The sequence below is a fragment of the Macadamia integrifolia genome, unplaced genomic scaffold, assembly GCF_013358625.1.
Source record: "Macadamia integrifolia cultivar HAES 741 unplaced genomic scaffold, SCU_Mint_v3 scaffold170, whole genome shotgun sequence".
Classification (NCBI taxonomy): Eukaryota; Viridiplantae; Streptophyta; class Magnoliopsida; order Proteales; family Proteaceae; genus Macadamia; species Macadamia integrifolia.
The window spans coordinates 177,586-195,203 of NW_024868316.1; the positions used below are offsets into that span (position 1 = coordinate 177,586).

At 37.2% G+C, this 17,618-nt stretch overlaps 1 protein-coding gene across 7 annotated transcripts; it reads left to right on the plus strand.

Moving 5' to 3' along the window:
* Positions 1–92: 92 nt before the first annotated feature.
* Positions 93–8,493, plus strand: LOC122064636 (pentatricopeptide repeat-containing protein At5g11310, mitochondrial). 7 transcript variants are annotated; one of them, XM_042628385.1, is made up of 6 exons: positions 93–2,326; positions 2,435–2,514; positions 3,315–3,494; positions 4,950–5,039; positions 5,587–5,654; positions 7,829–8,493. In XM_042628385.1, exon 1 carries the CDS (start codon positions 180–182, stop codon positions 2,055–2,057), a length of 1,878 nt encoding a protein of 625 aa, XP_042484319.1. In that variant the 5' UTR covers positions 93–179; the 3' UTR covers positions 2,058–2,326; positions 2,435–2,514; positions 3,315–3,494; positions 4,950–5,039; positions 5,587–5,654; positions 7,829–8,493. The 7 variants fall into 7 exon arrangements, with proteins under 7 accessions (XP_042484319.1, XP_042484316.1, XP_042484320.1 ...); XM_042628382.1 differs by having other exon boundaries at positions 93–2,514; XM_042628386.1 differs by lacking the exon at positions 3,315–3,494.
* The last annotated feature ends 9,125 nt before the right edge of the window (positions 8,494–17,618 follow it).

Consider the following 17,618-nt stretch of genomic DNA (forward strand, 5'->3'; position numbering starts at 1 on the left):
CATTTTTGAAGAAATATAAGTTCAAGAAATTCCAAATTAATATGCAGAGATATAGAGAGAGAAAAATACTTTCATTTACTAGAACGGGTTCTGCCGGTTGAACCTTGCAGTTGGTTCTACAAAACAGATGGTAGTGTGAGAGAGAGAAAGCAGAGCAAAGCAGAGCAGAGCGGAGTTTGATGGTGTCATTGGTGCGTCTTCTTGCTTTAACCCTTTCCCTCCGCACCAGAGGAGACCATACCCTTGCCTTGGTCCCTTCTCACAGGCTCTTCTCACATCAATCATGGCTTTCAGTTCCGGGAAATCCCATCATCAAGTGGCCCGTACAAGTACAGTCCCTACCGGAGGTTCACCCACCACCACCACCACCACCACCACCGACCTCCTCCTTTTCCTCCTTCCCCCACCAGGCAAACAAAGAAGGAAAAGAAGAAGAAGAAGAAGCTCAAAACCCTACTAACCTTTTCCAAAGGGACTGTGCCACCGTCTGTGACCTCCTCAGTGATCACACCCTCTCGGGTCCGACTCTCGAAGCAGCCTTGGATCAGACTTCCATCAAACCCTGTTCAACTCTGCTGCAAACAATCTTCCACCACTTCGACTCCTCCCCCAAACCCCTCTTCACTGTCTTCCTCTGGGCTCAGAAGCAACCCTCTTTCCATTCCACGCCTCCCCTTTTCAACTCCATGATAGATATCCTCGCCAAGGCCAGACTATTCGACCTTGCATGGTCCCTCTTGCTCAATCGCCTACGCTCTACCAGTGATACTACCTCGTCGTTGATCTCCACTGACACATTCGCCGTACTCATCAGACGCTATTCCCGTGCAGGTATGCCTTTATCCGCTATCCGTACCTTCGAATTTGTTCATAGCTCAGACCCATTTCATAGTAGGTCCGAGTCCAATTTCGATTTGTTTGAGATTCTCCTGGATTCCCTCTGCAAGGAAGGGCATGTGAGGGTCGCTTCCGAGTATCTTGATCGGAGAAGGGGATCCAAATTGGAATGGGTTCCCTCCATTCGTGTTTATAATATTCTCCTCAATGGCTGGTTCCGCTCGAGGAAGCTCAAACGGGCTGAGCGGCTCTGGGAGGAGATGAGGAGGGACAATGTGTCTCCCACTGTTGTGACTTACGGCACCCTTGTCGAAGGATATTGTAGAATGCGACGAGTGGAGAAGGCTATTGAATTGGTTGGTCAGATGCGAAGGGAGGGAATTGAACCCAATGCCATCGTCTACAATCCTATCGTGGATGCTTTGGGAGAAGCCGGAAGGTTTAAGGAGGCTCTGAGCATGATGGAACGGTTCCTGGTTTTGGAGTCTGGGCCTACCATCTCCACATACAATTCTCTGGTCAAGGGTTTCTGCAAGGCCGGAGACCTTGTTGGGGCAAGTAAGATACTTAAAATGATGATTAGTAGGGGTTTCACCCCAACTCCCACGACCTACAACTACTTCTTCCACCACTTCTCAAGATTCGGTAAGATTGAAGAGGGGATGAATCTTTACACCAAAATGCTTGAATCTGGTTATGCCCCAGACCGACTTACCTACCACCAGTTGATCAAGATGCTGTGCGAGGAAGAGAGAGTGGATTTGGCAGTACAGGTTAGCAAGGAAATGAGGGTGAGAGGGATTGATTTAGACCTTGCCGTAAGCACCATGTTGCTCCATTTGCTCTTGAAATTGCATAGATTCGATGAGGCATGTGAGGAGTTTGAGGATATGCTCAGGAGGGGAATTGTGCCTCAATACCTTACTTATCGAAAGCTGACTGAAGGGCTGAAGAAATTTGGGATGACTGAGAGGGCCCGAAAGCTATCTGATCAAATGAATTCTCTTCCACATTCAATGAAGTTGCCAGACACATATAAAGGAGACATGGCTCGTGAGTTGAGATCATCCATAATGAGGAAAGCCCAAGAAATGTCAGATATTCTGAAGACCTGTAGAGATCCCAAGGAATTATATAAGCTTAGGAGTTCACCTCAGAATGCAGTAACTAGTGCTAGCCGCCTGGTAGAGAATATAAAGAGGAGAGTTAACGGGTTGTGAAGCTATGGATATTTCAGAAATCAAAATTTCCACTCTTAGATGTCTACTAATTGGATTGCTTCAGGTCCTCAATCCAATTGGCAAAGTTACCAAGAACACATGGGGAGGAGAGGAATCATGGGTAATGGAATTCTTGTGTAACTGACCCGTTTTCCAAAGATGTCAAATGATATCTAAGAGAAGTCATTCATTGAGCTGAGGGTTTCACCTGGGAGCACTCCATGTCAAATCAGTTTGAATGAAGAATAGATGGTACTTGAGTTTTACAGGTACCATTAAACTGAACTTGACCGAACTTCTAACGAAGGGTATGGTATCAATGTATCATCAGCTGATGCCGTTTTGGAATTTGGTTCTCTCTCTCTCTCTTTCTCTAGGCCAAATAAGAGCTGTTTTGGGAATGTGTTTTTTCATCAACTTAAAGGGATTGATAAATCACATGAATGGCTTTGAGATTGTAAGTGCAAATATCAACATTTAATTCTAATTCAGTGAGAATGTGTATGCTTGTACTCATCATACTCAATGAGATCAAAATATTTTCTGTGGTCTTGTATTTGGAAGTATCGAAACTTTCAGCTAACTTAATGGTGTCTTTTGGAACCAATAAAATCAGCCATCTTCCATGTTCAGGCAATTTTTGCTTCAGCCTTTTTCCTCCCAACCTTCTTATGAGTGCTTGAATTCAAAACATGCTGTAAACATATTATTGCTTAAACTGTACATCCGTTTCACATGAAATGTGACCTTTGACAAGTAGAAACTACTGGGGCGGTTTTAAAGTGTTGGAAAGTAGCTGTGTTAAGAGCATCTTAGCATTTACTGGAAACATTTTAGCAAAGAGTGTCTTTCAATTAACAATTAGGCAGTGTTAACAGGCTGATTTGAATTCCAATTAAAATTGAAAATTTTTGTGTTTGGATTGCTAGAAATAAATTTGTCTAATTCCTTACAGCATGTGTGAATTTAGTGCCCCCATTTCTTTAATTTGAAGTCCTTGGGTTCGCTATTTCCGTATCTGTATCAACTAAGAAGCTTTCGACAAAATTGAAAAACCCTTAACCCCGAATGAAACCTTTGAGCACTCTGACCCTTTAAGTGACCTCCCCCACCCTCTCTCCACCCAATGAAATTTGATAACCCTAAACTCCCTTAGTTTGTAATATCTGCGATCTTCTCATGAAAAGCAAAACAGAAAGTCATCTTTCTCTCTTTCTTTCTTCTCTTTCTTCCTCATTGGTTTGGTTTGCTTGCCAGCTCAGATGCTGCAGTTGTTCTTCGTGGTGGCCTTCTTGGCACTGCCCTTGCACACTCTATGGTCCGCTGGTACGAAGCTTGAATCCCTTTGTGGAGACAATGGAGACTCTTCTGTGCTTATTATCAGCATATTTGGCACTTGTATTCCAGGATCTTTGCTTCTATGTTTGACATCAGGCGGTATATTGCTCATTATTGGGTTCAGATCCCCCCCTTTTCAGTTTAAACTTGGTTTGAACAATATTGGGTTTCTGTATTCTGTAAAGTAATCAACTTTATTTTATTTATTTATTTATATTTTTTTTTGTGTGTTGGGGGGGGGGGGGAGGGGGTGGTGGTTGTTTCATCCCTGTTTTGGTTTGATTGCTTCTTCTTCCTCTTCTTCATGTTCTTGCAAGGTTACCTTGCACATGGACCTTTATTCTTCTCAAGTAAAATAATACGATGATTCAGTTTGATTATTTTCTTCCTTCTTGTTTGTGCTTTCTCCCTTTTTTCTTTTTCTTTTTCCCCCTTTTGAGCAGAGGTGTCTCAGAGGGAGCTGAGTGGATTAGATATTCATGCATTCTGTTTAGACTTTCTCATTATTGGGTGATTTTAATGATGGGTTAATGAATATATAGCAATAGTTGTAGTTACGTTTCTTCTCTTCTCTGTTTTAGATTGAGATTTTCAGATTTTCCCCTTTAATTTAGGGAGTTGTCCTCACTTTCTTCCTCTCTCTGCTTGAATTTGTGTCTGTATTTTGAGGATCTAGGAATTGGAGATGATGGTTAGTTGACTTCATGCTCTGTGTTTCTTTAACTTTTGTTTTTATCTTACAATGTGAAACTTAGTTTGTATTTATGAGTTCTTTTCCGAATAAAGTTCTGTACTCTCTCTCTCTCTCTCTCTCTCTCTCTCTCTCTCTCATGTTGTAAAATGAATCGTGTATCTTTACACTTAACAAACAATCAAAACAGAAGGGGAAAAGCTAGAATCGGAAAGTTTCAGGAAGCAAGTGCTAGCATTAGGTGAATCTCTAAACTTATTGCTTGATTTTTATATTTTTCTCTCTTAAATCTGTAACACTTAGTGATAGATTGGGCACTTTATTTAGCATGCTGCTTCTTATGGTTCTAAATCATTTTTCCATCCGTGTGTCAGTTTTTTCATGTTAAATTAATATAGGTTATGGTGTATTTCATTTACATCTATGGTTCTAATTTAGTTCATCTTTTACCTTTGAAATAGATTAGTAGGTTTCTTACATGTGGTGTTGTATTTTTATTTGATTTTTCCATGTGGGGAGTAGAGTTTCTCAACCAATGATAAAGTGAGAATTAACAGCGTTATTGTCTTTACTGATTGCTTTAGAGCACTCTGTGGACACAGGTCGGATGTAAAATTCTACTGTGTATAAGGAGATCCAGAGGGAACAACACTGACACCTACACCTCAACCTTCACTTATCAAAATAGGATGACTTACAATGTATAGAAGCCCTAGAAAACCTGCTGAACTGTTAAGTCATCCAGAATTGAGTTTGTTTGAAGCTGTCGAGATTTGACACAGTGGCAATCAGTTTTCAAGTTTACTGCACTAAGTAGTTGCTTTTGTCTTCAATTATTCTCTGATTGATTATATGTTATATAGGTGAACATGGACAGAAAGATTGCAAGGTCCAGGTCAACACACTTGACTAAGAAAGATCTCCATATCTCAATAGTGAAAGAAACAATTCAGGTATTAGTTTTGTTATTGATGCAGGTGCACATCCATGGTTGGACCATTTTGACTCAGTCTGGAAATCCAGGGCAAGACAGACCAGATCCCAAACCTGGTTTTATGATTCAAAATGTCTGTCCAGGATATTTTGACTATTTTCTATGTAATGGGGTATTTTGTAATTTTAAGTTTATTTGTTATTTTTTATTTTTTTATTGTTGTTAGCTTTGTAGGAATGAGAGTCCTAATTCCAAGCTAGCTTGGAACTCTATTTTTAGTCAAGCTTGATTCCGTTATGGTTTTAGATTGTGATAAAGAGTCTTTTTATCTTTTCTTTCTTTCTTTATATATGCAAGCAATGTAACCAAAAAATCAGTTTTGGAATGGAATAAAATTTTAAAGTGTTTGGTTCTTCACGGTGGTGAAATTGTGTGCTATCCTTTCTCCCCTCCCCATCAATCTCTCTCTCTTCTCTCCACTCTAACTCTTCTCTTTCTTCCCAATCGATTTCTCCCTGTTTCTCTTCTATTACCCTCATTCTCTCCTTTTTCTTTAACTGTCGCAGGTACTGGATTGAAGAACCTGCAATCCTCTGCTCTGTTCTGGATGACTAAACAGTCCCCTTCTTTTGAGGTTTGATTTCTGTCATCCTTTCTCCTTTGAGTCTGAGATTTGGGGTGTGAAAACCTCTGCCCTAGGCGACTTAAGCCCCGTAATCTTAGCATATAAACCCTCCTGCTGTGAGTTTCAGATCAAGACTGAAATCTGGTTTCAGTTCTACCACCAGGCTTTGGTTTACAGAGGAATTTGCAATTTATTACCTGAGACTTTGGAGCCATTGTCGATTGATCTTAAGAAGGTTAGGTGTTATTAGCTTATGCTTAAAGTCCTACCTTGAAAGGTGCTGAACTAAGTGAGTTCTATCGCCTGCAGCTGGACCTTGTTCTCCCGCTGGTTGCTGATTTGGAGGTTGACAACCTTCATTGAGAGTTGTTTTAAAACCCTTCTTTTGTTCTTTCCTTTAATACCCCTTACCTTTATTCCTTATTCTCTATTGTCCCCTTTTATTTTGGTTTATTCCAAGTTTACCACTCAATAAATACTGATCTCCTTTATATCCAGTCTAGCAGTAGCACCTTAAAACTTCTGTTTACCAGATTTTGACTCTCCTTTTGCAGCTTCAATCTATTTACTGTTTTGTCGCCATTGCTCTTGATTTGAATCTTTTATTAGTTGGGTGGGCCCGTAACGAACCCAAACAGTGTTTCCGAAACCCGGGATTGTATCAGTTGAACCAAATTTTCCTCGTGGTAATCAGTCTTTCAAGGAATTTGTTGTTCACTGGTAAGGTCTTTCCATTAGATGTCATCCAGCCATAGAAAGAATTTTGCACTGGAATCCCAGTTCTACAGTAGTTGAGCAGGGATGGAAAGACCATCCTTTTTGCTCATGACAGTGTAGAAGATGAATCCAAATGTGATAAACCCCTTGGTGATAGTAGTGCTATGTTTTCTGTTATAATGAGTGTGGAGGGATCCTAACATACTATTCAAAATTGGCAAGGACGTCCACCTCATGATCATTCAGATTGTGTTGGAATGTAAAATCCCAAGTCAAAAACCTTTCTTTTGAATGTTATGAAAGTCTGAAGAATCCAGCTTTATTGGGATGTCCATGCCAATTTTTTCTTCCCATATGCTTGTCTGGTCCTTGTTGGAGTTGGCTTGGTTTAGCATTGTTTATGATTCACGCCTGTGCGACCGGCGCTGGTTAAATATTTTGAACCCAACACCATCAAATGTGGTTCATCTTAGTTTAGTTATGGTTGAGATTAAACTAACTCCGAACTTATTTTAACAAAACTTCATGAATTTGGGGAAGTGAAACTTTAATCTAATAAATAATTGTTTCTGTAGTTTCATATCAACTAGGTTTCCCCACCATCTGATTACTTTCCCCAAGTGGACAAAACTTCCAGTGTACAATTATCAAATATCAGGGGAAACAAAAATGGTACGTGAAATCATGTAAACCATAAGATATAGACTTCCCCTAAAGCTCCATTACTGAATAGTTCATCCATAGAGAATTGCTGGGTCTAGGCCTCCGTTGGGCTAGATATTCTTAGAGGAACACATTGACCAAGCCATCTGAATAAGATGATAAAATCTTCACTGCTAATATGGGACCAAATAAATGAAACAAGATGTGTGCAGTCTTAGAAAGATTGAACATTGGATGTAGTCGAGTCAGCTAACCCAATGGGTGCTTGAGAAGACTTTTCTCTTGTCGACCCCTCCAACACCAATTTGGATCTGAGATTTTTATCGTTTCATTTTTTTTTTTTTTTTTGGGGGGGGGGTGGTGGTGGGGGTGCTGAATCTGTAGGTTGATGCTGTCTGCTTGGTTTGATGTTATGCTGATTTAGAATGAACTTACAATGAAATTGGGAAACTACAATGAGCTGATTTTTCCTGTTTGATTGGAATTATTTAGTTTTGTTGACATATTTGGAATTTTGAGAACCTGAGGCTCCATGACCTTAGCTTGGAAATGGCATTAGATTGGCATTTTCCAGCCCCAACCCAGGTCACAGGCTGTAAAACCTGCCCAGCCATATTTGGAGTTTTCCCTGCTGAAGTTCCTCCTTTATTTTAATATCTTTGCTGAAATTTAATTCCTTTTATGTGTGGGGGCATAACCTGAGGTTTCTCATTCATTCTCACTCACCCTCTAGTATGCAATTTCTATCTGATTTCTCCCATGAAAAAGAGAAATATAACTGTTCTTTTTTTTTTTTTGGGTAGGGAGGGGGATGTAAATAACAACCAAAAGGCTAGAACTCAAGACCTCTTCATGAGCATGGACTTTTTATGCACCACAGCTCACCAACTGCGCTAGATAACTGTTTTTGTCATTACGTTTATGTTAAAATTTATCTTCAGATCCTGTTTTCTGCACTCAGTTTTCTTTTGACAGCTGATAGTTTGCAGGATACTTGATAAGCATGAAAGGCTGCTGGATTTTGTTACAAAGCTAGAGACACACATGCATTTCGTCGGTGAAAACAGGGGAAATGAGCAAGGATCTTGCTCTTCTCATCCATGGATCAATGTATCAGACTCTATTATCCCTGGCGCTCCTGAATATGGGAGATATCTAATCTTATCCCAACCTAATGGGGTCGGCTACATGGATACTCTTCCTCCAATCAGCTCTATTTAAAGCTATACTTGTTATGAGTCCTAAACAATGCATGTCTTTCTTTACCACTTCTCCTAGATTTACTTTAGGTTTATCCCTAGCTCTTTTAATTTCTTCAATCTGAATCAAATCGCTCCAACGTACTGGATTGTTCAAAGGATTCCATTGCATTTGTCCATGACACCCTAAACAACTTTCCCGCAACTTATCATGTGTCGGAGCTATTTCTAAATTAATACATGTACACAATTTAACACAGATTTTTCAATTTTAGAGAATTGGTAATCTTCTGGAATTCCAAATCTGCACATTCAAATGCAGCATGTGTTCTTGTAATGCCCCATTTCCTTGACCATCACTGTCAAGTTAACATATGATGCCTGAAACTTTCCCAGACAAGATATACTCAAAACTGTGCCGAGTTGCTTGTGTCTTATTAGCCTAGACAGATAATGATATAATGCATGATTGCATCTTTTTTTCTTGAACATAAAAGGCAATGTTCTACAGCACAGTGGGGGAGGCCATGCAAGACGGTTGGAGCTTCTAAACCAGTTCCTCTTTGAGTCTAGGGTTGGTAATGGGTTGGGTCAGATCAGACTCTTGCTGTGGTCAGGTCAAAGGCGACATCCCAATTGCGTGCATCCTCAATATTAAACATGTCTCTCAATACTAACACAAACACAACCTGATTTTTTCCCCTTCGTTGGGCATCTTGGACCCTCGAAAAGACGGTTGGGGGAGTGGAGTTAATGATGATATTTACTATTCCAAGGATTTAATCATAATATAAAATTACATTAAATGGAGAGAGTCTCTCTTCATCTAGAGTGGCTGAAAAACTCTCTATAAATAGAAATGACACAACAAAATCATAATTGAAAAATCACGACTGACGTCGGAAAATGACAAAGGATTAGGAGGTAACACAAGTGATCAATTTAAAAGAAAAAAAGAACTCGTCACCCAAAAGAAATCCACCTAAGGGGTAAGAGAACTCAAGAAGAACTATTTCATCCCAAAGGCCAAAGGCTCAAATTATGAATAAACTCCAAGTATGTTCCATTCCATTCACTAGTGTAGGCTTTATATATAAGAGCATGGAACAACCTTCCAAGCATAGGCAATTTCCAAAAATGAAACGAAGACTAATTGGAAAAGACAAACAATTATCCAATAGGAAAGAACCTTGGGAACCTTGAGAGGCATTTTTCACATCTTGAAGAGTCTAGAAATATAATGGTTGAAGTGTCCAAAAAGTTTTAGAACTGAATGTGAATGAAAGTTGGATTAAAAAAATGAATTTCGAACTTCTAAGAGTTTGCAGTTAGCCCAAACACACTTTATCAAAACGGTCATAACTTCTTCTAGAAAATAGCAAATGATGCACCGTTTTTTTTTTTTTTTTTTGTTGGAAAATAGACTTCTAGATCTTTCCATCCATATATGGCACAACTTCTAGTTCCTTCTGAGTTGATTCAGGTGTTTCCATGAAGTTATCCTAAAATCCTGGACTGTAACTTTTATTTTCAATTTCTATCTTTTGGCTTAGGCTTGTGGGCTTAATGAAATGAATTGTTGGCCCATTTGAAAATGCCCATGCATCAACGACCCAACAAAATCATGTAAAATCTCTTTATAAATGTATGGATGTAAAGAGATTTAACTCTCACATAATCAAAATTGTGGAGTTGGAAATGTAAACTTCTTAAAAAAAAATTTGGAACTAAACATATATATTCGGGTCATTTTCAGTTGATTTCATGTTTACTTTTTATTTGTCATGTTTGACCCGAATCTAACCCGGATCCTAAAATCTCTATCTCAAAACTTAAAACAAAATATGGAGTTGCTCTTGTGATTTGAGTTCATTGAGCTAGTCTTATTCAACTACTTTTTAGCTTTAGAGCATTAGTAGTTGCCCAACAACAATCACAACAAAAGTGATTCTCCCAATTGATGGGCTGAGGCACTGATTGATCATTTGCTCCTTCATTACTACATTGAAAATATTTTTGAATGAGGAAGTGATGGTGATGGTGAAGGTGATAGTGAAGGTGAAGTGAACCCCACCCTAATGAAATCATTCCTTTTGAAACTTTGTTCAATGTGGATAGTAAGGGTTGTGTCACTAATCCAATTGCCAATCAATACTGGTGCCAAACCCCACTATCAAGGAGACATCTTTGCACCAATTGTTGAATCTATGAAGGCCCACTTGTATGTTATAATTCTGATCCGAGTTTTAAAACCATCATTACTAATCCCATTTCTAATCACCATCACTGTCATTGCAATATCACGGCGGTATATTTGCGCCAATTGTCGAATCCGTGGTGGCCCACTTGGCAAGTTATAATTCTGATCTGAGTTTTAAAACCATGGTCACTAATCTATTTTCTAATCAATAACAGTGTCACCGCAATATCACGGCGACATATTTGCACAAATTTTCAAATCCATGGAGGGCTGGAGACCCACTTGTAAGCTATAATTACAATCTTGTACTAAAAAAAGAATGGAAAAAAGGGTAAGTGATGGGACCCCCTCAATTTGTTTTTCATCAAGCTTCATCCGGAGGCTTTAAACCAAAATTCTAAAACAATAATACCCGTTTAGTAACTAAAGAAAAGGATTAAGTTTCCCTTCATCAGTGATTTTTTGTTTTGGAGGGGGTGGGGTGGAAGAGAGACGGAGAAGTTTTTAAATCAAGACGTCTGATTTTTGGGTTAGATTAGAAAATAATATTTTCGACTTCGTACAATAGAAGGTGAAATTAGTTAATAATGATACTCACTTGCTCAAGTGTTTAATTATAAGATCATATCATCGTGGTCTCTTCATTATTGGCGATTAAAATCATTCTCTTAAAAGGCTCCGTTTGCAAGGGGGAATTAGAGGGAACGAAAGTGAAATTTTCATACTCAAAAGGGAATTTTTGTAATCATTATTCCATGTGACCATATCACTAACTTCAAATCATTCTATATTTGGTAATTAAATTTCATTTTACTTTGCATCTAAATCATTTCGCTATAAAATTTAAGATAAAAATTACATGTAAAATGTATCATTAATGAACATGGGGTGATAATTACAAAAGTTGTTTTCTTTTTTGCTTTTTAAGTTTGAAATTTTCACTTCGTTTCCTTTTAAATTTAACTTGCAATCAAATATAGTTAAAGAAAAATGAAACATGAAATTTTGCATTCTAAATTTAATTATTTATCTCAATCAAATGGCTCACCATATATATAAAATTTTCTTTTATTTATTTTATAATTTAAAATCGTAAAAAATAATTGAGATTCATTCATAATGAGATATCATAAGCTTTAGTTTTATTTACTCATGGAGAGCAAGATCTGGGGACTTCATATGCGTGTGTGCGTGTGCCCGTGCGTATTGGAAGTACGGATGGACATTAGCTTTTTGTATTAAAAACTTTAGAAAGAGACAAGGGGGAGAGCATATCATATATGTAAGCGTGTAGTGAGATTGTGAAGTGGACAAGGACACATGAGAATATAGGATAAAGGATGATATAATGGGAATCCAAGTTGGACTAATCATTCTTATTCAAATTTGGACATTACGATTGAGACATTCTGATGCTAATAGCATCCCTCCCTTTAGAAATAGCCAGTTGAAGAAGAGCAACTCTGGTTTTTGTTTCCCATTTGTCCACAAAGTTGGCTAAATACAAATAGAACACTTTGCAGATAAAGCAGCCAGCCAGCCAGCCAGCCAGCCAGCCAGCCAGCTTAGCTAGGTACCGGTGGAAGTGCAACTGTTTGGGGTTGCTACCCAGGCAGGAGTGCTTCTAAGACAGCAGTACCTTTGCTTCCATCACTATGAAGACTAGTAAGTCAGATTTGTAATCACTAATGCCACTTTTGTTCAACCACTTTGTGTGACCATGAAATGATATGAGACTCTTTACATCCTACTTGTATCCACAATCTATGTACTTCATATCTATATTAGGGTTTCAAAAATTAACAAAAAAAATAAAAAATAAAAAAGTCACGTTAGGGTTTGAAGAATTGGAATTGGATTGGCCGGATCCATTGATTTTGATTGACTCAGTTTGTTCGATCTTTGTATTGAAGAACTTTGAAGAGTATTAAAACATTGATTTTGGGACTGATCCAGGATCTTGATTCTGTGATTTTAAACCCATATGCATGAAAATAGTCTCTTTCATGTTTTTGTTTCCTCGTAGTATTCGATTTGGTGCACATTCTTTTTTCTCTTCGATATAAAGGATTTAAGTGTAGAAAAGAATTATTTGATATTGATTGTATAATGGAGGCTTGCATTTTCTTACACGAAAAATAAGTTGATTCTATAGTAAGTAAACCCAACGATGGGACACTTATAAATTATAAATTTTTTATGTAAATGGAAAATATTAAACATAAAATGTTCAAAATTAATAAAAGATAAAGTTTGGAAAAATATGTTTAATAATGACAATATAATACTTTTCCATTTAAGAAAAAAAAAAAAATGGGTGTAGGGGATCTAACAAGAGCATGCCTATTTGGATCACCGCATGTATATCACATAGTGGCATGCAATCTCAGTGACTGAAATTCAAGTCTAATTCCTGGTGAAGTAGCACAAGTGCCTATTCAATTAACAATAGAAAACCCCTAAATAATTGACTTAAAATTTATAAACGAAAAGGATGTGCAGGCTGTCAAGGTACTCAACTTGTGCCACCCTCTATCCTCCTCTTTTGAAAAGACCCCTTTGCCCTCCTATTCGAACTTGTTATTGGTGCAAGCCACCAACGGAATGCTCAATCTTCTCCCAATTTGTTATCTACCTTAAAAAATGCAAGCATAGTCATCTATCTAAGCTTGTTTTATTATTATTATTATTATTATTATTATTATTATTATTATTATTATTATTATTATTATTATTATTATTATTATTATTATTATTAATGTAAATTTGGCATATTAAAATGAAAAACAATTAGCACTTAGAAGAGATCACTTCAAAATGTTCATTAGAGGCGTCCCTACTTATTATGGGTAGGTCCTAATCCAACCGTCTTAATCAATAGAGGGCAGCTGGCCATGCATTCCCAATTCAAAAGGAAAGACATTTTTACAACGTAGTAGGATAAATAATGTATAATTTCTAATTAGCCTAATTGTCATTCCAACGTAAATCTGTTAACAAGATTCCACTTTTTTTACAATGGGCATATAGTCCAAATTTAATTCAATGTAAAGTTTAAAAATATATATATATATATATATATATTTTTAAGATTTAACTGAATTAGATATAAAATTTATAGACAATTAAGAGACTAGTACAATGGAAGCTAGTTTTAAAATAGATTTGAATGTAAAGATACAATGGATACAAATTGATTATGCTCATTTTATTAGTTAGGGTGATTTACATTAACCTCCCCTAGTGTTTGCCTATATTATATCTTCCCCCCTTAAAAATCCGTTTATTACATTTAAACCCGAAAATCTAACACCGTAAGAGAGGTGTTAGTTTTGAATTTTAAAGGATAAAATTGCTCCTAACACTTTGGTATAAAACACCCATCCTATCTGTTATATACCAACACCCATCACAAACCCAAGGAAAAGGACGCCCTACGGTGGAGAGGAGCTGCTATTTCTGGCGAAGGTGGTATGAAGTCTTCGACGAAGGTTCAAGGTTCAACGTGCTTTACTTATCTAGTTAATTTTAGTTGTATTATTCCCTAAATTGAAACCTATCATTGATTATGAAAGTGAGGGTAGCGGTTGATTCATAACAGCAACTGAAAAGTTAGGGCATGTGCTCTACTTATGTGGTTTGGAATGATTTTTGAAATTTTGATTCCCTACTGGTGCTTCTATTCTTCTAACTTTGTGCAAACAACCTTCGTGATCATACCCCAAGAACAAGGGTTAATGAACATCTTCTAAGAATCAGTATTATTTGAATGAATTCCATATCGGGAAAAAAAAAAATGTTAACTGAAGCATTCAAGAGTGGGATCTGCCAACACAATTGTTACTATCCATGCCTACTAAGAATTTAGGAATGTTGTATGTGCTTTTTCGATTCTTTGCCTCCTAAGAATTTTACCTTTTATATTATTTATTTTGTAGATATACAATGTCATTATCATGTGTGAATGACAGCAATTGAGGTTCAGTACTGAAGTATTTGAACATTGTATGCTATTACCAAAAAATGGCACTTGTTAGAATATCAGAGAATGCTAATAGCAAATACAAGCTCTACTATTGCTGCCTCAATGCACCACATAGTTGTGGATTATTTTCTTGATGAGACATTGTAGAAGAACCAAGAGTGTTGCCTCTTATCAGAGACAATATCACCACAATCATTATCCAGACATTTGTTGTTGGCAGAAGTCTTGAAGATCAACAAATGAAGGAAGGGATTCGTGCTTTGAAGAAAAGAGTGAAGGGATTAGAGAAGTCTATTGGAACACTTCAAATTGTAATAGTGGTGCTTGTTTTGATCATTGTTATCATGTTTGGGAAAAAATGAGGAGTTAGGAAGAAAATACATAAGTTGTAATGACTAGCTTCAACTCTTCAACTTTCAATACTATTGTACTGATTTTATTAAGTTAAACTTTGTGTCATTATATTTGTCTATCCCATAATTTTAAGCAAATGGACAGTATTTCCCTTCAACATAGGACAATATGACAGTAAGGCTGTATGCAAGACAACATTATGCATGCCAAAAAAACACCTGGACTCATTTTTGAAAACATACATCATTTCGTTTCAATATGAGACATTATGACTAACTTGTTAAGATGCAATAATGCAGTTTAATTGAAAATACACCTGATTTCAAAAGAACTAAATACCATTAACATCATCATATAAGGCTTTCCACATCACAAGCCTGTTAAAGTGCATCCATAGAGTCTACCATAATACACTTTTGTTCATCATTGTTCCAAAACCTAAATAAACAAACAAATTGTTCCATAACCCAAATAAACACCATTGTTCCAAAACCCAAATAAACAAACAAAATGTTTCGTAACCCAATAAACATCATTCAATAACAACTTTCTCCAAATATTCATTCATCCCATTAAAAAAAAAAGAAAAAAAGAAAAGAACCTATTCCATAACCTAGCTGCTCTCTGTCATCACCAACATCCATATTCCTATTTCTTCTTAGCATGTGTTCTCCTCCATTTCACGTGCTTAGCAGCTTGCCTGGCTAAGGCTTTCTTCTGAATTATTTGTTGTGTAGGCTGAGATGTTGCTTGTGACTTTGTTAGTACTTGGGAGCTACTCTCTTCAACCTGAATCTCATCCCCTTGCTTTCTCTACACAAATAGAAAAAGGAAATTTCAAAAGTAATATCAGTCATGCAAGTTAAATAAATAATGTTCAATTGTAAAATACATGTGAGAAGTCATACTTTCCTTCCTGTTGTGTTCTTTTTCTTCGGTGGTCCGTCATTATAAGGACATGTTCTCCTGTTGTGGCCAGATAGGTTACATATGTCACATCTCACACTTGAAGATTTATTCTTGGCAGGATCCTCATCAAATTCTCTTTTTTTACTTTTTCAGGGTCTACTGGGCCTCATCTTAAGAAGTAAAGGTTCGACAATCTCATCATAACCATCAACCACCAAATCAGCCAATATTGGTGGTGGTTCGATGAACTCACTATGCCTAAAGATACATGTTGATACTATAGTATGGACTGCAATAAGCTTCAAGTGACCCCTACTGTGTGTGATAGTTACTGCTGCATGTTTGCATGGCAACCCCGTATAATCCCATAGCATGTAACCACATGTCTTAGCTGACAAATTGACCACAACCCTACCACCATACATATCTACCACCTCAAATGCCTGTGTATTAGCTTGGTGTACGATGCATTCTCTTACTTTCTATTGTATCTTGTCTAAATTTTTCTTCATATCAGGTGTGATTAGACCAGATATTGGATAGCTGCAATCCTTTTGAAACATATTCAACATCTTATTCATTATCTTTAGCCTTATTTCATCAACTATCAACATAATATGCTTATCTCTCATAGTTGCTATCCAATGGTAGAATGACTCGATCATGTTATTGGTTATATGAGGACTCTTAGCAGTAAAATCAAATGCATGCCTTGCCCATAACTTTGTAGGAGTAATATCATCCAATCATATGCATCATTGGATATCTCCTTGATGGCATTCATTTTCTTCTCAAATTGGATGATTGTTGTTGTTGATGCTGCTGACCAGAAGTGCTTCTTAAATAGCTATCTGAAAGAAACTGACTTGAAGTTCTGATATAGATGTCTACACAACATCTTTGATGAGCATTAGGAAATACTCTGGTGATGGCATCTGATAAACCCTAAACAATTTAACAATAAAAGTCAAATACTGATTACAGATTAGTGGGCAGAAATAAATAACCTGATTAACATATTGATAACATACATTTTGTTTGTCTGACATAAAAGTTGAAGTGAAATCATCAGATGCTGTACTAAGAGCTTCACATAGAACTTCAAGGGAAAAAAACCAACTGTCGTTGCATTCAACTTCAACTATAGCATGTGCCACAGGGAACATTTCATTATTCCATCATAAGAGACTGCTTCCAAAAGAATGTCTCCATATCGACCCTTTAAGTGGCAGCCATCTAGACTAATCAATGGTCTGCATCCTTTTAGAAACCCAGAAACACATGCTTTGTAACTAAAAAACATTCTCTTGAAGATAGGGTTCATTGATATATCATGCATTTCCTGGTATTGTATCTCCAACAAACTACCTGGCATCTTAGCCAACACCAATCTACCATATGTAGGTAGATAAGAATATAAATCCTTATGACTACCTTGAGTCATTTCCAGAACAAGGATGCATCTCCCATGCAACTTCATGTAAGGAGCTTAATCTTGTAAGTTTCATCTAAGAAGGTAGCCATAGACCTTACACTCATGTCTGGATCAACTTTTAAGTGAAGAGCAAGTTTTTCTGCAATCCAGTGCAATGTAACACTCTTGTGATCCGTTGACAAAATACATGCATGCTTCGGATTGTACGACTTTATCATAAATGTTGTGGAATTCTTAACACTCTTATCATCATCAACCGGTGAAGCATGTACTCGCCAAGTACAAATAGGAGCCTTCCTCTTTGGCCTCCTATCCCTATTAAGCAGATTCTTCTTCTTCAGACTCTGATTATTCTTATATCATCCCAGTCTTCTCTACCCAGGAGTCAAACCGAGAATCCTGCACTGAACCTATCGTCACTGATAATGAAGAAGTCCACATAGCACCCCCTCTCAGACTCCTCCTACTCTTCAGCCATTATTTAACTAGGAGTCTAAACATTTCTTTACTT

Excerpts from the sequence above, each read along its gene's own strand:
- LOC122064636 (XM_042628382.1), top strand. The coding sequence starts at position 180 with ATGGTGTCATTGGTGCGTCTTCTTGCTTTAACCCTTTCCCTCCGCACC.